Source organism: Osmerus eperlanus, chromosome 21, assembly GCF_963692335.1.
Source record: "Osmerus eperlanus chromosome 21, fOsmEpe2.1, whole genome shotgun sequence".
NCBI lineage: Eukaryota > Metazoa > Chordata > Actinopteri > Osmeriformes > Osmeridae > Osmerus > Osmerus eperlanus.
In genome coordinates this window covers 12,147,877-12,171,544 of record NC_085038.1, presented here as the reverse complement: position 1 = coordinate 12,171,544, position 23,668 = coordinate 12,147,877, and the positions used below count along the sequence as shown (strand labels likewise).

The window sequence follows — 23,668 nt, the reverse complement described above, 5'->3', positions numbered from 1 at the left end:
CATATGTGTGGAGTAAACGCAACCTTTTTTTCAAAGCTGTGCTTTGAAAACAGATATATTACTTCTCTTACTTGTTCCACCTTTTCTACCCAAGTTTCCTAATTAGCTTGACTTAAACACATTCATCTCTTGTTGCATGGTAACAAAAACACAGTATTTTTTTCCATTAAGAGCTTGTGATGTGGAGCTGTTTCCATGTTAAGATTTATACACAGCAATTTGGTAAACATTTCCATTCAGAGAGATGCAACAGAAAATGCACAAAACACACACTGCACAATAGCACGCTTGCAAACACACTCACACACAAAGGCACACACACATACCGAGCATGGACTAAAAGGAGTGAGGGTTCGTTTCCAAACTTCTAAGATGCTCTACTCAAGTGTTATGGCACTCTGTTATGGAAAAACATAGAAAAACAAGCATCTGACCTTATAGACGAGGTGGTCCTCATTCATTATATGACATTGTTACAACATCAAATCACAATGGAAACATGATTCACCCCCTCTAATCCACTCTGAAGGTTGAGGCTGCAGTGGTTACATGTGCTTGGTTTGGGGTTGCCTTTGAATGCTGGGAGAGGAACACAAATACACAATACACAGGTTGTTTAGATGGAATCGCATGAGAAGTGTGTGTGTGTGTGTGTGTGCATGCATTGTGTTTGTGTGTGTGTTTGTGTGTGCATGTGAGTGAAATGGTCTCTGAATTTCAACCCCACCACCCCCAACAGTGCTTTCTCAGTGGCCCAGTCTGAGAAAAGTCAATTAGCTCTAATCAAGGACCATCGCTAAACCATACAACTCCTTCATTGTCAAAATCTGCAGCTGACATCCATGAGGAGTGCATGAGCCTTTTACTGCAGCCCCCAAGGCCATCACTGGGGCAAAGCTGTCCTGTTGGAGGAGAAGGAAAGGGGAGATAGAGAAGAGAGATGGAGAGGGAGTGAAGTAAGAGCAGGAGAAAAATGGAGGGAAGTAAAAAAAGGTGGAGATGAAATGAGAAAAATGGATAGGGGAGGCAGATGGAGACGTGGAGCCTAATGCAAGATGGACAGATAACTGTGAATTCAAACTTACAGTGCATATACTACGTGACAGTGTTTTGTGGGTTGTAATTCTATAGTTATAGAGGTCACATGGTCAAACTGATTAGAACTCTCAGTTCTTCTCAAAATTGCCCCCCTATCTATTTCTCTGCGGGACCATGGGCTTCAACGGTAAAAAGGGTCTAACTTGACCTTCATAACACTCTCACTAAATGCAGCAGACCATATGGTTCTGTAAATGCATTCACTAATTCAGGAATTACATTCCTACCACTCTGCTCGCTATCAATGCATGGCTGTAGTTTATCAGGTCGGCTGTATATATTTACTTTCCAACCCAGGAGGTGCTTTTAGCAAGCTGACCTTGATGGGAATTGCAGTGCACACACACACACACACACACACACACACACACACACGCACAGCTACTGTGGCCAGTGAGTCCAGTTACGCCGTGGCCATCCCCAGACACTGGGCAAACTCTCGCCTCAGGCTGGACTTACAGTAGAAAAACGCCAGGCTTTCTCTCCTTTCCCCCCTCCTTCTCTTCCTCCTCCTCCTCTAGCCTTTTCTCCTCCCCCCTCAGATGCAGCTTTTCATGAAACAACATACGTTTGACAGAAATCCCCGCCCGTTGCCTGGGCAAACTGGGGTGCCTATTCAAACAGGTTTGAATACCATCAAACAAGGTGGTACCCATAAAAACAAAACAAACCTAATTTATGTGTATTATTATATATGTATATCTATGTACAGTATGTGCGCGTGTGTTGGTTCAAGCTGCAGAGTGGGGTTACACCTGGTTAAGTTATTTGTGGACCCTTGAATCAACAAACGATTAGCCCCATGACTGGACAGGTTAGGAGACAGCTCTGTTTGGTGGGTAAGCGGGGCACCTTCACACTCCCTCAGCGCCTCATGGATCAATAGGAGACACACACAGGAGGGCCCAGCTGCCCTCTGTCACACCTGCATGGAGGCAACACTGTCACATTTTAATAGGGTGTCAATGGACATGTCAACGAGGGGTGGGAGGTCGGAGAGGATGGCGGTAGGGGCGTAGTGGAGGGAAGAGAGAGAGGGGGGGGGTGTCCATGAAAGGAATGCTCACAATATTTTTGTTTGTTTATTTATTTATACCAGGGGATGGAGAGGGAGGTGCATGTTGATTAAAACAAGCAGCTACAGTATGTACAGTAATGCTGCTGTCTACAGCCCAGCCAGGCAGGAGCGTTTTCCTTTTTCGAGATGGTTTCCCCGTCCACTTCCATAATGTTGCTGCAGATTAAACTGCGTACGTAGGTTCTGTGGCTGACCTAAAGCAACCTTTCCCAATCACACTTTCCCATTCTCAGGGTCTTGCACCATCCAATGGAGGACAGTATCTCAGACCACCTACAACAGAGCCTGTGTATCGACTGACCTGCATGGCCCAAGTATCCCTCAGGCTCTGATTGACTCCTAGTCAGGAGAATTCTCAAAAAATAAATACATATTTGTGTGTATGATTACTGTAGCAATGCAACAGGTCCATATAATACTACGGCTCGGAAAAAAAACTAAATAATTTACAAGACAACCCCCAGAGTTGTGACAGTGACAGTTCCTCAGAAGATTATGACTACTTGTACAGTAGGAATTCCGTCAGGGTCATGTCCAATGGGTCATGTCCTACCAGTGTTGCCTAAAATAAGACTTAATGAACGAATTCACTTAAATTGTACTCTTTTTGCCTCAGTTTTGTGTATTTTTCCCGACCATATAGGTCAGCAGGCAAGAGCTCGGTTGCAGCTGCACTATGGCGTGAAATTAGTGCCAGGAGAGCGAGCTCTGTAAAAACGATTTGTAACTTGCAAAAAAGATTTGTGTCTCTGTAGAAAATGATTCGTGTACTTGCAAAAAAAAAGTTTGGTGTCTCCGTAGAAGAAGGCAAGATTTGTGTACTTGCATAAAAGATTTGTAACTTGCAAAAAAGATTTGTGTACTTGTAAAAAAAGGTTTTGTGTCTCCGTAGAAGAAAAATATTTGTGTACTTGTAAAAAAAAGTTTTGTGTCTCCGTAGAAAAAAAAGATTTGTGTACTTGTAAAAAAAAGTTTTGTGTCTCCGTAGAAGAAAAAGATTTGTGTACTTGTAAAAAAAAGTTTTGTGTCTCCGTAGAAGAAAAAGATTCGTGTACTTGTAAAAAAAAGTTTTGTGTCTCCGTAGAAGAAGGCGGGAACAATGCTCCCAAAACCATCTAAGCCAATCAAATATAGCCATTTCTGTGTCTAGTATCATTGGACATTTTCGTCTGTCTATCACACAAAGAACGTCAGCGAATAAGAACAAAACTAGAGTGCTGATGATTTCAATGACGAGTCATTTGGTAAGTAGTTCAAAATATCCATGGGCATGTACCTTTAATGTAACATTTAAAGATTATTCGGTTAGCACACTCTTAACAGTATAAATTAATGGATAAGAGTCGTAGTAAGTTGAACAGTTTTTTAATGTAAATATGTATACGGATATTTAATTAGACGACCAGTCATTAAACCTAGAATTAGTTGGACAATGTGCAGCTAAATTGCAGCCGGTAAGCATCATACTAAGCGTTCACAACTTTACATGTTTTTTAATGTTGGTGTATTCGCCATGCTAAACTAAACATGAGCTGGACACACTGGATAGATCTCAAATGTTGGCTGGGAAAGTTAAGCGCATAAATTAAAAAGATATGGATCTTTCACTCTAGAGTGTATTATTTACTGCCAGCTTTCATTTTGAATGAAAACCACTAACTATATTGATTGATTTCGCGGCAGTTCCCTGCCATTTAGCTGCACATTGCCCAACTAAGGCTAGGTTTAATGACTGGTCGTCTAATTAAATATCCGAATACATATATACATTAAAAAACTATTCAACTTACTACGACTCTTATCCATTAATTTATACTGTTAAGAGTGTGCTAACCGAATAATCTTTAAATGTTACATTAAAGGTACATGCCCATGGATGGGAATAGGGCTAGTAATCCGAAGGTTGCCAGTTCGATTCCCGGTCATGCCAACTGACGTTGTGTCCTTGGGCAAGGCACTTCACCCTACTTTCTTCGGGGGAATGTCCCTGTACTTACTGTAAGTCGCTCTGGATAAGAGCGTCTGCTAAATGACTAAATGGATATTTTGAGCTACTTACCAAATGACTCGCCATTGAATTCATCAGCATTCTAGTTTTGTTCTTATTCGCTGACGTTCTTTGTGTGATAGACAGACGAAAATGTCCAATGATACTAGACACAGAAATGGCTATATTTGATTGGCTTAGATGGTTTTGGGAGCATTGTTCCCGCCTTCTTCTACGGAGACACAAAACTTTTTTTTACAAGTACAAGAATCTTTTTCTTCTACGGAGACACAAAACTTTTTTTTACAAGTACACAAATCTTTTTCTTCTACGGAGACACAAAACTTTTTTTTACAAGTACACAAATCTTTTTCTTCTACGGAGACACAACCTTTTTTTACAAGTACACAAATCTTTTTTGCAAGTTACAAATCTTTTATGCAAGTACACAAATCTTGCCTTCTTCTACGGAGACACCAAACTTTTTTTTTGCAAGTACACGAATCATTTTCTACAGAGACACAAATCTTTTTTGCAAGTTACAAATCGTTTTTACAGAGCTCGCTCTCCTGGCACTAATTTCGCGCCATACTGCACTGTCTAACCAGCTGTTGGACAAACTCGACCGTCACTAGGACCAAGCAGACCGCCTTACCGCAGGCTTCACCTGTTCGCATGCACACTTTTCATCTCATACCTGACTTTGCCTTCCACAGCTCATGAAATCACCCACCGAAGTTTCATGCCGATAATGATGTCGTATGTGGGCTGCAGCTTACTGCTCTTGTCGGTGTCCACTTTCGCGGGTGTCTCCCTGGCTGAGATGGTGTTCCGTTGTCCAAGTTGCACCGCGGAGCGACAGGCTGCGTGTCCGAGGCTCATCGAGACTTGTGCAGAGATAGTGCGCGAACCGGGGTGCGGGTGTTGTCCCGTGTGCGCCCGGCAAGTGGGCGAGTTGTGCGGTGTGTATACTCCGCGATGCTCCAGTGGGCTGCGGTGCTACCCGAAGCCGGACTCCGAGCTTCCCTTAGAGCAACTGGTCGAGGGGCAAGGGCTGTGCGGACACCAAGTGGACATCGAGGCAAACGGGAATCCAGAGCATCGTGAACATATACGCGGTCAGTTTAATCCAAGGTTTACATTTTGCCATGCGGGGCAAGCAAGTTAATTTTCAATAGATGGCACCTCATATCTGTCTGTTTATTATTAAATTATAAAAGCACTATCATATGTGGAAAGTCTAAAATATCAAATAAATGCTCACCTTGTCTTGCAAATAATGACCCCACCGTGGAGTAAGGACTTCTTATTTATTTAGATAGGCCAATTCTGTACTCCTAGTTAGTGCGTTAGTGTAGCCTACCACTCAACTTGCGTAATGTCTCATAGCATCAAAGACAACATGTGAAGCAGTTACCATTTTATTTGTATTGAACTGTCACATACCCATTTGGTTCCCTGTGACAGTAATAGCCTATACTCTATAACAGGGGTCTCCAACTCCGGTCCTGGAGAGCTACCATCCTGTAGGTTTTCACTTCAACTGCAAATAATATAGCCTCATTCAGCTCATCATTCAGCTAATTAGTAGAATCAGGTGTGCTAAATTGAAGTTGAAGTGAAAACAGTCTGGATGGTAGCTTTCCAGGAACAGGATTGTAGACCCCTGCTCCAGAATAATTGTAACTGTCAATCACTACAGCAAACATGGTTTGACATCCATCCAACATGAACGTCAACAACGTCAACAACGATTAGGTTTGTTGGCCTCTGTCTCTGTCGACAGTGAGGAGGTTAGTTGTAGTTCTCAACCAACACCTGGACATCAGTCCATCCTGCCTAACCCAAGACCACATTATATAATATTCCTGCAATGACACTTTCTCTGTGATAGAACATTTGATAAATGTTTTTTTTTTTATACAGTTGCCATTTCCCAGGTTTGGAGCAGCCTGAAGCACAGGAATGCAGCATTGATCTTTGTGAGCTGGATTTCAGCCTTTGACCAGGGTTGGGAGAGAGGGGGGTGGAGGCACAGCAAACTGTCACCTACAGCATATAGCATGTTATGAAGTGTTAGGTTATGTGTTGGAGCTAGTTCAGGTGTGTCCTGTGCAGGTCAACATCTTTTCGTAGATCATCTAGATTGACAAGATCCTGCACCCTGAACTGATGGAGGGTGCACTCTCTCTCTCAGAATCAGAATCAGAATGGGATTTATTCGCCATGAAAGTTTGCACAGACAAGGAATTTGCTTTGGCAGGAAGGTGCATACAAAAAACATATAGGGACCTAAAATTTAAATATGTGGACTATCTATACTAACGGTACATAAACTAGCAGTACTAAGTGGAATTAGAATGAAATAAAATATACAATAAAATAAAATATAAGTTGCCGTAATTTACAATATAAAAATACAAAAAAAACAAATATTACAAAAAATACACACTCTCTCTCTCTCTCTCTCTCTCTCTCTCTCTCTCTCTCTCTCTCTCTCTCTCTCACAACTTCCTTGCTCTGTTTTTCTTTATATTCCTCTATCGCTTTCTCTCACTCTCTTTATCTTTCTGCCTCTTTCTCTTTCCCTCTCACTATCTCTTCTATTCTCTCTCCTTCCTCTCTTCCCTGTAAGAAGATACAGCTGTTAAAATTGAGTCCACCTATCTAGTCACACTTCCTTTACAACCAAAACCATATCTGTTATATTATACTCACACCTGAATGGGGAAAAAAACTCAATGGAAATGTTGCTGTCTGCCCCCCTGACCTCTGATATAACAGGGCTGGCTAACAATGGGCATTCATCTGCACCTGCCAGGGTGCCCAGTCTATGCCCGCCAGACAGAAATAGCCCCCTTTAATCCGCAAACACCCATGATTCTTCAAAACGCACAGGTCTGTGCCAGCAGCCCCCCAAGCTACTGCTCCTCCAGCCCCTGTGCCAAGAATCCCTGCGTGCCTCTGTGGCGTTCCAGTATAAACTCCCCCCCCTCTTTCTTTCTTTCTTTCTTTTTCTCTTTTCTCTCTTTTCTCTCTTTTCTCTCTTTTCTCTCTTTTCTCTCTCTCTCTCTCTCTCTCTCTCTCTCTCTCTCTCTCTCTCTCTCTCTCTCTCTCTCTCGCTCTCTCTCTCTCTCTCTCTCTCTCTCATATTCTTTCCCAGTTCATCCTTGCTCCTTTCTCCTTCCCGTGCTGGGGAGCTTGGAGATAAGACAAACAGTCTGAATGTTGAGCTGAGTGAGGTTCCTGTGCTCCAGGACTCTAGAGAGGGCTTTGCCCCTCACACAGCTGGCCTCTGGAACTAGGTAGATGTGCCTGCAAGGGGGTGATGACTAAGGTTTTGTGAGATTTGAATGTTGCATTTGTGTAGAGAAAAAGAGAAAGATGTGTTTATTTTTCATTCTTCAATACTGTACAGGTATTGAATGCTCAATTTGCCCAAGCCCAAAACTCCAATTAATCCTCCTGTTATCTTCAACATATTTCATCTTTGCAATTTAAACCTCCAGAAAATGAATATGATTAAAATAGTTTATGTGCCAGGCTACCTAATGTTTCTATGTTGACTGCCTAATTATCCCTTTAAATAATACATCCCCACCCCCGTTATACATCCAGAATATGATCCAAATCACCATAACATTTCACTGTTTAGGTGAGAGGTGTTAGAGGAATTGTTAGGAGTTGAAGGTTAGTTTAGGGCCCTAGAGAAAAGGGAACGTTTTGAAGACCATAACATTGTTGGTCATCTCACCAGAATATCATCCAAAACAACCTAAACGTTGATATTTTGAATATGTTTTATACATCTAAAACAGCTTAGAGTCAAATGTACCCCAAAGAACACAGATGAGAACAAATTGTGTTCAGGACAAAAACAAATCATTATATAATAGTTTAAATGTTAACCCATCAATACTACAGTAAATTAAAGATGGTATGCATAAGGTTACACACAAGGTTAAACACAGTTAAACACGGGTCATAAACAAATTCTACACAAGGTAGTATCACAATACACAAGTGACACACACTATTTTAAAAGGCAAGTACCATATATACTACAGAAAACATACAAATGTAATCAACGATGATCTGGTACTGATAGAAAAGAATATGAGTTAAAGGTTGTACAGTACCAGGTACTGAAGTTTCTTCCTAACAGAAGTAACTGAAGCACCCTTTTGAAACCCTTCGTCCTAAGAGTTTGGCTTGACCAAGAGAGAGAGAGTTCAGGCAAGAAGAAGGCAAGTTGGAAGAAGACCTCTAAATACGAGCCAGGGCCTGTCCAATACTCATTCTCAGATACCTCTCTCTCTCATCCTATGTCTGTCTACTTCTTCCCTTTATCTCTCTCTTCCCCTCTCTCTCTTTCTCTTTCTGTCTCTTGTTTCTCTCCCTCCCCTTCTTCCAGGCCATATAGCCTCTCTTTCCCTCTTTTCCTCTCAGGCCAGATAACCTGAAAGGTAAACAGAGAACTGAATACGTGTTTCAAGGAAAACAGTCCCTGCAGATGCTGATGTGGACAATGGATGGTCTTTATTTGCAGTTAGAACTCCTCACCACTCGCTGGCATCACCTGAACGTAAACCACCCCACAAGACCGATCTCAGTGGACGGTTGGCCTTCTGCTAAACTCTAAAGTTGTTTGGCTTCGTTTAGTTTACGGTCTGACAGTGTACTTTTGTTGTTGCTCAATCTCAATCTTGTAGCAATCAAGTTGTGTATTTTCAGTATTTGTACTACCTTCTGTAGTTTTTCGTATGTGAGTTCTAAGCGGAGCATGTGTCTGATCCCTGAGCCCTATACTTCAAAGCCAGATTTAGGGTTCAGGTTGTAACTTCAGGTTTAACTCTGGATTGTAAGTGTCACGATGGTGGTTCATGTCTTACCAGGATAAATCACCATGGTAACTCATGCTGCACACCTAACCTGCTCTGTAGCAGGTTATGTTCGAGATAAGAGACCAACACCGTAAGTTTGAGAAGTTTGTTTTGGAAATGGGACCAAAATCGAAGTTGCTCTTTTGAAAAACTGTAAAAGAGGAGGGCCACATGTAAAAATGAATACTAACCTTTTTATGTCGCCTCTTTACTTCGATGTTGGTCCAAACTTCTCATATGCTCTCTCTCTTTCGCTCCGTGGGGCCGAAAATCAAGCTGTTCCACTTAGCGCTCCCCCTACAGGCCTGGTCAACTTCCGTTGTGAAAACTGGATGCAGCGTTTTTGGTTTGCGTGCTTTCGTTTTTGCAACGCGTTTATGTATTTGCATCGCGTTTATGTATTTGGTTGTGTTGTGTGTATTTGCAGCGCGTTTGCTGAATGCTGAACATGTGTTGTAAAATTCATGAAGATGTTTTCTTAATTTGCATGTGTTTTGTCTATTTGCATGTGTTTTCTTAATTTGCAGCGCGTTTGCACATGTCGGCCACCGTAGGGTCCATGTTCGTAATTGGTCATATTTCGCAAACACGCCCCTTTTTATGTGAACGAGTTCATCGCTCAATTGGGGAAATCTAGGTTGGGTTTAGGAGTTGACAACCACAGTCGTGATACTACTTAGCGCAATTGCGGTTCTTAGTCTTAGTGAAACAAGATAATTTATTTAACAACAATATTTTACATTTTTTACAAAATTACATATTTTACAATTTAACAACGATAATTTATCCCGGGCGTGTTGAACTTGCTTCGTAGTACAGGGACCAGGGGCCTCATTTATAAGAGAAACAAAAATATTCATAATTTTAAAACAGTGCGCATGCACATCCCACTCCGGTTTTCCTTTATAAATCACAATTTTCTGGAGCACGTGCGCGAGCGTCTTACTTACTACAAGTAACGCCCATAATTGTCTATAAATGGTCACTGACACGCCCCAAATTAACCCTGACTCTATTAGCTGAATAGAGTCAGGGTTACTAACACTTTCAGGTGTGGTAAATGCACTGATTGTTATTGACAATGACAGGGCCATTATCATATTGACAGTTATACGCAACGAACATGTGAACATACATGACACTGCATTTGCATCTACCTGACTGAAGAAACAGCATCAGCTTTAACCTAATTTGTTCTCATATTCACCTAATTTTTTATGAGACTACAATTCATAACATGCAAGAAGTGATTATAGATCCAATCAAATATTATTCCCGATTAAACTGTATGTATTTGAGGGGTTCTTTTGCATAAATAGATTTTTCCGTTTGTATTTATCGGAAATCATGTTTTTTTGTGCGTGCACTACAGTGAACTCTTCATATGTAACACGTGTGAGGTTATATTTCGATTTATTTTTCACAATGCTATCAACTTGGAGGTAGGTTTGTCAAGAGTTTCATCCTTCTGCAATTGGAGTCACAGTTTCCCATTTCTCAAGTTTTGTGCGTATGCATGGGTCACAGTGTGCGTGGAGGACAGCACATTCTTACAAGTTGAAATTTGTTATAAATCCCAAAGTTTGCGTACGAACTGGCATACGCATTAATTTGTGCGTACACAACGTTTATAAATTAGGCCCCAGGTCTTGTTTCTAAGAAGTGTGTTGCATTCTGGCGTTCACCAACTGTATCCGGGCTTCTGACAGAATATATAGATCAATATAGCTGAAATGTTATATACAGTATACCCAACTTCCTGGTGTTGTCTGCTGGTGCATGTGGCACTTGATTATGTTTCTATGATTTCCGGATTGGGTTCTTTGAAGTATTTATAATACAATTACTGTATTTACAGTATGTTGCTGTGAATGACAACCAACCAACCCACCCCCCACTTCCCGCCATGTTTCACAGCCAGCCCCCACCCCCTTATGATTTGCTTGGTTGACTACAATCTAGGCTGCCAGTCATGACACTTCTCCCCAGTGTGCTATTCTGGGAATTTTACAAGCATCTGCTATAAAAAGCAAGAAGTTCCCGAGTCCCATTGTGAGAGTCTTAACTCAAGCAGCAGACCGGACAGGAAGCCCTAAGCCCTGTTGGTGTTGCAGAGCCCAACAGCCCACCTCAGTGGAACAGTGTGTACTGAAGGTGTGGTGTCCATCCAGAGTGGGGTCCTGACCTTGCACAAGCGTGTGTGTTTGTGTGTGTGTGCTTACGTGCGTGTGTTGTTAGACTTCTCAGGTTTCCTCTATTGAGTCAAAACTACTTGAAGTGTACTTGAAGACCAAAGGTATTATGTTATAGAAGATAACAGAAGGCTTCCCAGCCACGTGAGTGTGTGCGTATGTGTGTGGGGAGGGCTTGTTTAACTATTCTTGTGGGGACTTCTAGTCAAACAAGGACATTTTATGTTGTGGGGACATTTTCCTGGTCCTCACAAGTTCAAGCGCTATTTTTAATAGGTTAGGGTTATAATTAGTGTTTGGGTTACAATTCCATTTACCTTTATCTGAGTGAGTTCCAAATATTTCCAACGGTCCCCACAGCGTAAGTAATTATTTAAAAATGGTAGCTAGCTAACGTAGCTTAGTTAGCTGCCGGGCTAAGTTACCTAGCATTATACTCAGTAGCAATGTTACTACCATGCTAGTGTTACTTGCTAGCCTTCTAGTTAGTATATTCTAAAGCCATACTAAGGCATTTGTCGCATAGTTTTTGTCTATCGGAAAATAATCAATTGAAATGTTCGAATCACAAATATGTAACGTTATGCTGAGGCGCCCACTTTCGAAATCTTACATATTTGTGATGCTACTCCTTAACGGGTTAAGGATTAGTGTTAAGAGTTGATTTCAGAGTTAGGGACTAGGGTAAGCATCAGGGTTCCAGTTTTTGGGTTAGGGTTGAGGTTAGGGTTAGGGGTTGGGGAAAACAGGGTTTGGGCTAGGGTTCCTATTTTCAATGGGAATGAATGGTGAGTCCCCACAAGAATAGCATTGCACCTGACTCCAGTTGACGTTTGCTTTCCCTGTATTGCAGCTACGTCTTCAAAGAGAAACCAGAGATTTTCAAGGAGTGTCCCTTTGTTACTTAATAAACTTTTAGTAACCGTATCAGTTCTTACATAACCATTCAAGTGCCCATAGATAGTCCTTCTACCATCTTCTCAGACCATCTTCCTGCACACTCATAATCTCTCTCTTTTTTCTCTGTCTTTCTCTCATTTTCTTTCCTACTTTCTCCTTATTTCTCTCTCTCCTTCTCTCTAACATATTCTCACTCTCTCTCTCTCTCTCTTTCTCTTCTTCTGTCTGTAACACTCTAACACACTGAGAATCTCTCTTAGACATAGTAATAAAAACAGTCAGAATGTCTTTCTCTCTTTGTCTCTCTTTCTCACAAATACACACACATTCAAAGTCTCTCCCTCACACACTGTATACACACCTCCCCTACTGCCGGTGTTATCCTTCCATTTCTCTCTAGCTCCAGAGAGAAGGGCCTGGAGAGAGGTCGCCTTCCATGTGGGCCCTGGAGGCCTCTGTCTGTTGTCAGAAAAAACACATCTAGTTGGACTCGCAGACCTCTGCCATTGTTTGTTCCATCTGTTTGGAGAGAAGTGCTTCAAAACGTTGGTCAATGTTTAACCCATGTCTCTGGCCGAACTACAGTCAGAGTCCCACATACGTCCTACTGTACTACAGTAACAGTGTCCTTTGTTCTCACTGTACTACAGCGTTACTGCCCTCCCTTTCCAGGTGGGGTTTGTGATTTCTACAGTACTAGTGTCCCCCCTCACTCCGGTGTTGAAATCAAGGCCAATCAGCCACTGCCTTCTTATCTATTAATACATTATATATTTGTATTCATTTTTATAAAAATGTAGAACAACTGCTGGCTTAGTTATCTTTATTTTTCTCTATTTACTGTGAATCCTGTCCTTTGACCTTTATGCCTCGGAGAAACACTTTGCAAGTGCAACTGTATGTGCGACCTGGTCGTTATTCTTGTTTTCAAGAATCAAAAATCAGTTGGTTGTCTAATAATTATGAACACAGAACCTGAACTTTTCTTGTGGGGACGAACAACAATCTATTCCACAATCTGGCATTGTCGTGTAGGGTTGCACATGTCCAGGGTTGCAAATTTAGTTCAGGGTTGCAGATGTCGTGCAGGGTTGCAGATGTAGCGCAGGTTTGAAGATGTCGTGCAGGGTTGCAGATGTAGGCAGGGTTGCAGATGTAGGCAGGGTTGCATATATTGTACAGGGTTGCATATGTTGTGCAGGGTTGCATATGTTGTGCAGGGTTGCAGATGTTGTGCAGGGTTGCAGATGTAGTGCAGCGTTGCATATGTTGTGCAGGGTTGCAGATGTAGTGCAGCGTTGCATATGTTGTGCAGGGTTTCAGATGTTGTGCAGGGTTGCAGATGTAGGCAGGGTTGCAGATTTTGTTGCAGATGTTGTTCTGGGCTGCAGATGTAGTGCACGGTTGCACATATCTAGTGTTACAGATGCAGTGCAGGGCTGCACATGTCCAGGGTTGCAGATGCACTGCAGGCTTGCAGATGTCATGCAGGGTTGTAGATGTTGTGCAGGGTTGCTGAATCTCAGATCCAGGAGGGACCAACGGCGATACCAGCATAATAGCAGAACCCTTGAGGGGGCACACTGCCATCCTCCCTCGAGGGAGGCTAGCTTCCACAGTGACACAGCACCACTGTCTTTTGTCCTTCCTCCCTCCATCCCCAGGTGAGACAGGGGACCTCCACCTCGACCTGGTTCTGACGGAGATCCCAGTGTTGAGGAAGCCTGCCAAGGAGAACCCATGGCTGGGGCCCAAAGAGAGCGCTGTGCGACAGCACCGCCAGGAGATGATGACCAAGATGAAGAGCAACAAGGTTGAGGAGCCCAAGACCTCCAGACCCAAGCAGGTGAGTGGGACTCAGGGTGTGAATTACGGGAGGGTTTGGGGGGGGTCTGACCCCCCCAAATTAAGACTTGGACCCCCCGATTGTCATTGTATAATTTGCACACTGGTGGGACTGCATGTCACTGGACAATAAATTATGTCCTATCATTTCCTAGACTACAGGAATCTTATGGGGTGTGAAGGAACCAAAAGCTGGTTGAGATAAACGCAATACTGTAAATATACTGTACCAACACAACATGTACATTATCCTAGCGGTAGACACTGCTAACACGTTCTCGTTTGTATGTAATGCCTGCATGATGCTGGTATTCAAAGCTGAAAGTAGTGTACTTCCTGTGTATGGTGATGTTTTGAACAGTAAAAAAAAAAGGTGGAGCATTGTTTCAGATTTAACCGACTGATTTGTGTTCTGGGATTGGCTAATCATGGTGCAGTGCTGCCCCCCTCTGGTGCTGCACAGATGTGGTGATCAAAGATTCTAGAGTTTCTAAGACATCAACAGTGAAGTTCCCAAGCCCCTGTCAGTATTATAAATGATTCCTAGTAGTGTACATCAACGTAAACTACCAATCAATGGATTCAACTTGGTGAATCAAATTAAGTAACTCAAGATAGTTTGGACTAAGGAACATAATAATTTGGACTAAGCAGCATAACATTTGGATCAAGTTTGACATAATCAACCAAACTTTGTATCTTAAGCATCATTGGACAACTTCTAAAATAGCATGTTTGCCTTATTCAGTCATACCTCATTTTGAACCTTGTGAGTAATGATTTTGACATTTCTCAGTTGCCAAGTTTGAAAACAGCTTAATTTGCCCTGCTTTTATCATTGGCTCTACATCAAGATATATTGGGCAAGACTGTGTCCTGACCACTGCCAAACTGCTCCAGTCAAGAGTAATCTATTTCACGAATAGAAGTGTGTAGGAGACATAACTGTGGATATTAGGAATATTTTGGATTGTTTCTCACTTTCATATAACACCACGTCAATTACATTGGCGTTGTCAAAGAGGGATCATGGGTGATATTTCAACCTTGTATCATCATAAAGTAAAAAACATTATTATTTTACCAGTCACCTTATGGAAAAAGCTGACTGTGGCAATGTGTGAGCCGTTGTAAGGTCACACATTTGTGGCGTGCTACACTCTCCAAGAGGAGGTTAAAATGCTTCGTAATTAAAAATGTCATAACTCGGTTTCTGTCAGCCAAAACCATTTGTCTTTCATTCTGTTTTCCTAACATTCTCTCTTAGTCAAAGGTCAGTCAGTGTGAGTCAGTATTGTTCATCTGTTATCACAGACCCAGTGTCAGCTGGAGCTGGACCAGGTTCTGGAGAGGATCTCTAAGATGCCCTTCAGAGACAACCGAGGCCCCCTGGAGGACCTGTACGCCCTGCACATCCCCAACTGTGACAAGAGAGGGCAGTATAACCTGAAACAGGTAACTCATTCATTCATCTACATACATCTGATGTTATAGGAACAGTGCATATATATATAACACACAGACACATATACACAGATACACACCGATACACACACACCAACGCAGCCATATCTCCAGATCATTTACCTACTCACCTACACACACCTGACCTTCCAGTGTAAGATGTCACTGCATGGCCAAAGGGGGGAGTGCTGGTGCGTTAACCCCCAGACTGGCCGGCCCATCCTAGCAGCCCCCACTGTGAGGGGAGACCCAAACTGCAGCGAGTATGCAGCCGGACCCGAGATGGACCCCCCCGTCTTACCCCAGAAATAGTACGGCCCAGATACCCACCAAGCACCAGTCATGAATGACAAACAGGAAACAGTATTTGAAACCCGTAAGCTATATGTTATGTTTGTGTGTGTCTGTATGTGCTTATACAACTACTACTTCTAGTTTGGTTGGTTTGGTTTGGTACAATGACAGTACATTTTTGTTGTTTGTCATTTGTACGTTTGAAGACGTAGCCACCAGATTGTGTCTTAGCTTGGGGGCTGAATCAACAGTTAAGTAATGAGGACATTGTGATAAAACATACTCTAAATGAATGATCATTTCAGTTCATTTTATTGCGGAAATAACTTTTAGCCAGTTCCTCCATTTCAGCTGCAGTTTATATTGGACTACATTTACCCATAAATCTAAGTCTAAACCCTGCCGTGACACCTTCTTTACATTTCGTCAAGGGGGATTCCTGGAGACAGACTGGTCATGACTAGGACCAAATCTCTTCACACGTGTGTACTTTGTGCACTGCTGTCAAACAAATCGTTCCATGTTGGATCAGCTATGTAACGTAAAACGATTTGACCAAAGACTCTGAAGTGATATGATCTTAACAACTACCTGTGCCGAGCCTTTAGATGTTTGGTAATGTGCTTTCCTTTGTATTTAACCATGATTTTTTTGTATATTATGACATAATCACTTGCAACTGTGATGGCATGTTGTTGGAAATGGTCTTCAACCCTTTTGCTGAGCTGGAGAACAACCCATTCATTTGAATCAAGTGTGTTGGAGCAGGAAAACATCTAGAACATACAGGACAGGGGCCCCCGAAGACCAGGGTTGAAGACCACTGGCGTAGTGTACTACCATGATGTCACAGTGCATTGCTAACATGTCATAGTGTACTAACACGATGTCAGTGTATTTCTGTTCATATAGTTTTTGACCACAGTGTCAGTATGTCACCAAGATGTCATGGGTCATATTACTGTGATGTCAACACCTATGCCATGTCCTTCAGATTACTACTTCATTTCCAGTCATAGATGTTTTGGAAAAGGCCACACATCTTATGTACTCTGTAGAAAATACTGTACAGAAATAACTTCCTGTAAACTATTGTTTTTACAAACCACACACATCATTAGACGTTTAGGAACACCTGTAGAATTTCAGAATATCTAGATATGGATAATGACTTGTAAGATTAGTCACATGATTAAATGGATGTGAACTACTGTAAGCGGCGTGTTTGTTTGTTTAAGAATCTAAGATCTTGCCTACAATCAGACGTGAAGGTTCATTTCACACAGATGTCTTTGTTTCCATATGGCATATAGCTGGAGCAGGATCAAGACAGTGGGCTTGAATGAAACTACTTCAGAACACCTTGACATAACTGAGTACATGACTTTATTTAAATAACTGATTTTCCATTACAAAAAAAGACAAGGTTACATAAATTACACACAGAATAAATATTACACTGTGATATTCACATACGAGATGGAATCTATATGCTTACTTCTTTATATCGAGAAATATTGGAAATGTCATTGCATTTTTGTCTTATGTGCAATCAAGGCAAAGACAGAGTCGAGATATTTTGTTTAGTGATTCTTTGGTTGAAGGCCATGGGCTGAGGTGCCTGTGTCAGCACTATAATAACCTACAACAACAAAACTCTGGACGATGGGGCCTTTTACTTTACGACTCAGTTGTATTGACAAATGTAATGCTTGAATATAATAGCAATCTTAAACCCAATATAAACAAGCTTCTTCTTGACAAGCTATTTCCAAAATAGTTATGCCAATCTTAGGTCCAAGTCTAAGTCTCTCCCTGCTGCAGCTGCCCCTGTTCAACAACATGATGGATTTGTATGTAAATCAAAATTCAAAGTGGAATAGGAGAGAAGGGGCCGAGTTTTACATACAAACCCAGCGATCACCTCTCCAGAGAGAGGGCAGCCAGCAGAGGTGGAGACAGATTTGCCTGGGCAGGGATCAGGGGCCTCTCGGGTGTGAGGTGTTTTGCATGTGGTCAGGGTCTGTCCTGTCTAGGTAAATGGGAGGCAGTATTCTCTCTTAGGCTGGAGCTGAACAACAACTAGACAGCTGTGTGTGGGATCTATTCTGTCATTGTCAAGACACACCACAGATTAGTCTTCAAGGGGTACTGAACGTACGGAGGAATGTGCTTCCAAACATCACAGACAATAGTGTAGGAGAATGCATGGTAGGCAGACACACACTTAGAAGTGCTGAAAGACTGACAGGAGTGATGAAAGCTGTTCTCGTTGCACTGAGAGAGACAGTCTTTTGAAGGAACATAGAACCCTTCTGAACAGAGAAGTCAGTCACCTATAAATGTGTCCCTGAATCCCATGGCCCGGATAGAGCGTTCCCATTGAGATTACGTGAACAAGATAAGAGATTTGAAAAATACAATCTGGTATGTAACTACCTTTAATAAAAACTTTAAGATAGAGGACTGAAATATACATGTTGCTTAAAACATTTTTTTTTTTATCAGCCTATGTCTGTCAGTACCTACACACAATCCAATGATCTAGGATAATATAATATAGGTCTTGTCTGTTCAAAATCAGTGACAGTCCAGAACACCACAATTACATATTTCCACACCTCACACAAGTCCCTGACTTGATTGGCTTTTTTATGTTTGTGAGCTTGATTAACATGAGGATCAAGGGGTCAGGAACTTCTGTCAGTCGGTTCAAACTAGAGGAGAATCAGCGTGTCAATCATGCGTGTGACCTCACCACCAAGCCAGCCTCTTACTTGTCGTTTATCTTTCTCTCCCTCCCTCCCTCTCTCTTTCTTTCTCTTTCATTAGTTGTTGCTGATGGTCTCCAGGTCTTTGCACTGAATGTCTCCCCCGCTGTAGTCAGTTCCTGGGAGCTTCACGCCAAAGCTGTCCACACACCAGCAGATCCCACGCTTCCGTCCGCGAGACGGTTTACACTGCGGGGAGGGGAGGGGGGGGGAATAAAGAAGGAGAGATGATGAGGGAGAGTGGAAAAAAGGGGGAGAAGAGAAAGGAAGGGAGGGAGGGAGGGAGAAAGGAGAGAGACATGGAGGAAGATAGTGTACAAAGAGAGAGAGAGGTAAAGTGAGCGAGTGGAAGTGAGAGAGACAAACGGCATGCTTCTGTGGAAATACTTGGACTTTGAAGGACACGTTTGTCACAATCGATTCTAGTCGAGTGTGTGTGCGTGTTTGGTGTTTGAGTACCTGCTTGCGCTTGTAGAAGCCCTTCTTGTCACAGTTGGGGATGTAGAGAGAGAAGGCCATGACCTGAGAGGTGTGCTTCATCTTCTGAATAATCCCATCCAGCTTTCTCCTGCAGGGACCCTAGCACACGCATACACATCCAATTAAACTATTTCATGTATTACTACACTGCTCATGTTGTGCACTGCTGTGTGTGTGCACCTATGGAAACTGGACTTACAATCTCTGGCTGCAGTTTGTCTATAGTGAGGGGAGAGTAGTCGAGACCAGAGACAGAGTGGATCATGGCCTTTTGTCTTTTACGTTCCATGGCCATTCTCAGAGCCTGAGCCTTCCTACTGCTCATTTGTTCATCTCTGCTGTACAGAGGCACCTGGAAATAAGGTACGAAGGGAGGGAGGAAGAAGGGGAGGACACCAAGAACTGCTTCATGAATTCACCGAACTTCCCAAATCCCCCAAATGTTCCAACCAGCAGCACAGTAATAGATACATCTTTAAGAGATCGGTACTCATGTCGACTCACCTTGGCCTGGGGCAGGATAGAGTCAGGAGAGTTCCCAACTGTGGAGGGAGGGAGGGGGGGTAAATTAGAGTTACACGGTGTGAATGACAACGGATCCAATATTATTCCATCAAGAACGTATCTATCAAGTGTTTCCCCAGCCTCAAACTGTGAGAGTGTGATGGTGCATTCACACTTTCACTGATTTCATGCTGTGCAACCCTGTGCTATTACGAGCTCAATGCTCTGTGTGGTGGTTCACAAAGTGAAAAGAAACTACATGCAGCTAACTATCTAGATACCTAGCTATTATCGCCCTTGTTTGTTAAACCGAGTAGTTGGTCAAACTCACTCCTATGTATAGATACAGCCCACCTGCGCCATTAAAAAGCTATCTTCATGGTGGCAAAGATGTAGGTGTTTATGGGAAGAGGGCATGAAATTGAGGATGCTCTACAGACGAGCGACGCAACAACACCTGTTACATTTGCATTGTCTGTTTTACAATAAACAAACGAAAGGTTGGTTATGGCTAAGATGGCATTACTGCGGTTTTGTTTAGAGGAGTCAGGTGGCTGAGCGGTTAGAGAATCAGGCTAGTAATCAGAAGGTCGCTGGTTCGATTCCTGGCCGTGCAAAATGACGTTGTGTCCTTGGGCAAGGCACTTCACCCTACTTGCCTCGGGGGGAATGTCCCTGTACTTACTGTAAGTCGCTCTGGATAAGAGCGTCTGCTAAATGACTAAATGTAAATGTAAGTCTCAGTAATCAGACAAAAATGTATCATATAGCACTGGGACACTGCATGTTCGTTATGTGGGGTCCATTGATTGGTTGGCGCCACCAAAATGTTTACAATTTATCAGCTTATATTTACATCCCACAACACGTGAATCTTATACTGCGTGCTGCTCCTCACCGCCCCTCGGCTTTCCCCCAATCACCCATTTCATTGACGATGTACTGGAACTTGCCGCACCGCATTACGTGAATGCACCATGAAGGCCGGTATTCACTGGCACAAGGCGAAATTTGCTTGGCTGTCCTGTGACACCAGTGGACACCACCCTTGAGTTGTGAAAGAGTTGATGTTCCTTATGGTGAAGATGAAGCCACTAGATGGCGATAGTGTTAACCTGTCTTCCTAATTGCTGGTTCACGCCACTGAGTTCTGCTACAAGAAGTGTAATTCAGAAGGCCAGGCCTGCTTAGAGCAATCATGTGAATCATGATTGCTCAGAGTGAACAACATCAGACTTAACACCATCAGAGTCAACGACAAACACTATTTGAGTCAACGCCAAACACCATCAGTCAACACCATCAGAGTCAAAACCAATAGAGGACTTCTAAGCCACTGAGAGGACCCTGCATGTGGTGTCACTCATGAGTCTGAAAGAGTACAACTCAATACCTTCTCTCTTTTGCTCTCTCCATGTTTTCTATTGTTGTCTCTCTGCTCTCTCTGACTCCCTCTCTTTGTTATCACTCTCTCTATGGTCTATAACTGCCTCCTCCCCTCTTGCAATCAAGGTAGTGTGATAGAATTCATGCTTAGATTTGAAGATGGTGAGCTGAACATATTTCAGCACAATTGTTTGTCATCTAATACTATTATAACAATATTCCTTTCTCTCTATAATTCCTCCACTTCCCTCTCTCCATCCATCCATCCACCCCTCCTTTCTTTCTATCATATTCCCCCCCATGCCCTCCCTTTGTTCGGCAGCCTCCTTCTCTCTCTCTTCCTTCCTCTCCCTCCTCCACCCTCCCCTACCTTACTCCATTCTCCTCTTCCAGGATGTGGCGTGTAAGCAGCGTCCTAGCTGCCCAGAGAAACAGGGTCATCACCCAGAAAATCTCCCCCACTGACGTCATCTTGGCTTTTTCTCGGAAAAAAAAAAGAGAATTCCTTTTTACTTCCTTTTCCTCTCGTCTCCTCCGCTGACAATGTTCTCTCTGGAAGGCCCAGAGGGGTGACAGATAAGCCAGCATCTCAATCTCCAATCATGTCCTAATCCCCTGCCCTGCGCAACTCTAATCTCATGGCTGACGGATCACGTCTCTTTAGGTGGTTTGCTTCCTCTTTTTTGGGGGGATTCAGTGTTGGGATTTTCTGGACACATTCATGTCCCTGGAAATCCCACTTAGAATTACACATGACGAAAATACTTCTGATCTCTCTCTTCCTTCCTTTATATTTCGCTCTTTCTTATTTGTCAATTAATGTTGAACCCTGTTTACTCTGTCCCATTCTGTTCCCCTCCCTATATCTGTCCATGCACTAACCCAGAACAGGAAATGAGAAGATTTTTACTACAGTAAATCCTGCTACAAATAGACACAGACAGATGCACTGTGCAGACAGAGTAGGAATCAGGGAGAAACATACTTTCTGCTGAATCACTGATCACTGCACAGAGGGAGGGGACAGGAGGAGGAGGGGGAGGAATGAGAGGAGGGAGAGAGGCGGGTAAGGTTGAAAGGAGGGAAGTGGGGGAGGGATAGAAGTGGGGGAGGGATAGAAAAGGAGAAGGAAAGGCAGTAAGGAAAGGACATGAGGGAGAAGGGAGACTGAGGAAAGAGGAGGGTGGGTAGCCAAAGGGGAGAGGTAGAAAACAACTGGAGAGAAAACGTTGCTCTCCTATGCCAACAATGAACACTAATCCACTCACACATGCACAAAAAACAATAAGCATTTATTTATTTTTACTCACGACACGATACTTACGACAGCGCCGGTGTGACTAGGTGGGGGTCGCGGCAGACACCTGTGACAGTCCTAATATACCGCTCATGAAAGGTACGAGGTGCAACGGAGAAGATGCCTATAATCTTCTGGGCTTATGTATTTAGCTCGAGCCCCAAGGCACTTGGTCACTCGCACGAAGAAGCCCTTCTCTTTAAAAAACGGGTTTCAGTTAGCATGCTGATGTCAGCACTTTATCCTGAGATGACAGGTTGGTGGGGCTCCTCCGCAACCGCGTTACAATGGTCATTGAGGTCGTGAGGTCATTACGCTCGCAGCTAACATTTAGGTATGTTGACACAGGATATTCTGAACACGTGTAAGAACACAAAGTCAAGGCGTGATTCAACGATAAAGTGTCTAATTATCATGACTCATGAGGACTTCACTACGACTAGTTATATATCAGACTAAGGTGACGTTCGAGCCTAACTTGTTCAGCCGAAATACGATGATTGTTCAGCCGAAATAGAAAACCCACAAAATGAACAGATTTCATAAAGCCGAAAGAATGGGATTCCTAATTAGGCTACAACTATCAGTAAAATCAATCTATAGTGTAATTGTAGGTATAAATACAGGCATAAATAGAGAAAGATATAGAAAAAATCTTAAGTGATTACCCCGTGAAGTATGCAGCGATTTGTACATCTTTTCGTTTGTGCAAACTCCTCTGCCGTGGAGGAGCGCGTGCAGCGGCTTCTCTTCCCCGTTCTTCGGCAGGCAGCGGAGCCCCCGCGAGCATGTCCCGGTGTACACACCACAAGATTGGCCCTCAGTGAGTGCACACGTCTGGCAGCACCCGCAACCGGGTTCCTTCACCAACTGGCATCCAATCGGCACCGGCGGGCACATGGTGAGCGCCTTTTGGTCACACGGTTCACACGGCACATACGAGCCGCAACTATACTCGCTCAGGAGAAACGTTACTAGGAGAGTAAAACTCCTCCACATCTTCCCTTGAAATGTCCTTCTTCCGAAATCCCTGCACTGCTATCAACTGCCTATTTTGTGTAATGGAGTACTTGTTATGCGTCTTGTCATCAGGGGTTTCCAACCAATGTCCAAAGTGCTTCTCAGCATCCACAGGTGTAGACTACGCCACCTATCTCACTGCAACACTTGCCTTAGCGCACTTTACGGCAGTGTCCTGAACGAGTCTACTTTCTTATGCAAAAAGTCAAACTGTAAACCACAAATATGGTCTGAAAACAGGGTTAATACCCCTGGGTCTTTTTGGTACCCCTGTTTCCTTTACGCACCTAAAATACTCTCCAAGGGATCTGTATAGCGACCTCTCTATCCTCTGAGGGATCTCCGTCGACTATCCTCGTGTAGTTTAAACTTTGAATGTGATCTGGATCTTCGATCTTGGCTTTTTAAAAACTGCCAGAGGCAAAGCCAGAAAGGATGGGTATGTCAAACGACGTTGAAAGGGGCGGCG

The 23,668-nt window shown here is 43.1% G+C and overlaps 2 protein-coding genes across 2 annotated transcripts; one reads left to right on the top strand and one right to left on the bottom strand.

The window, feature by feature from the left end:
- The first annotated feature begins 4,819 nt into the window (after positions 1 to 4,819).
- igfbp2a (insulin-like growth factor binding protein 2a) lies at positions 4,820 to 18,217 on the top strand. The gene is made up of 4 exons (XM_062446550.1): positions 4,820 to 5,281; positions 13,803 to 13,984; positions 15,298 to 15,438; positions 15,601 to 18,217. Exons 1-4 carry the CDS (start codon positions 4,906 to 4,908, stop codon positions 15,757 to 15,759), a joined length of 858 nt encoding a protein of 285 aa, XP_062302534.1. The 5' UTR covers positions 4,820 to 4,905; the 3' UTR covers positions 15,760 to 18,217.
- LOC134007260 (insulin-like growth factor-binding protein 5) lies at positions 17,101 to 23,601 on the bottom strand. Its single transcript, XM_062446551.1, has 5 exons — positions 22,848 to 23,601; positions 19,497 to 19,534; positions 19,192 to 19,344; positions 18,972 to 19,091; positions 17,101 to 18,701 (listed from the first exon to the last, which is right to left on the bottom strand). Exons 1-5 carry the CDS (start codon positions 23,176 to 23,178, stop codon positions 18,570 to 18,572), a joined length of 774 nt encoding a protein of 257 aa, XP_062302535.1. The 5' UTR covers positions 23,179 to 23,601; the 3' UTR covers positions 17,101 to 18,569.
- Between the last annotated feature and the right edge of the window lie 67 nt (positions 23,602 to 23,668).

Coding starts and splice junctions, on each gene's coding strand:
- igfbp2a (XM_062446550.1), top strand. CDS start 4,906: ATGCCGATAATGATGTCGTATGTGGGCTGCAGCTTACTGCTCTTGTCG. Junction 13,985..15,297: donor AGACCTCCAGACCCAAGCAG/GTGAGTGGGACT, acceptor CTGTTATCACAG/ACCCAGTGTCAGCTGGAGCT. Junction 15,439..15,600: donor GGCAGTATAACCTGAAACAG/GTAACTCATTCA, acceptor CTGACCTTCCAG/TGTAAGATGTCACTGCATGG.
- LOC134007260 (XM_062446551.1), bottom strand. CDS start 23,178: ATGTGGAGGAGTTTTACTCTCCTAGTAACGTTTCTCCTGAGCGAGTAT. Junction 19,345..19,496: donor CTATCCTGCCCCAGGCCAAG/GTGAGTCGACAT, acceptor CCTTATTTCCAG/GTGCCTCTGTACAGCAGAGA. Junction 18,702..18,971: donor GCTTCTACAAGCGCAAGCAG/GTACTCAAACAC, acceptor CCCTCCCCGCAG/TGTAAACCGTCTCGCGGACG.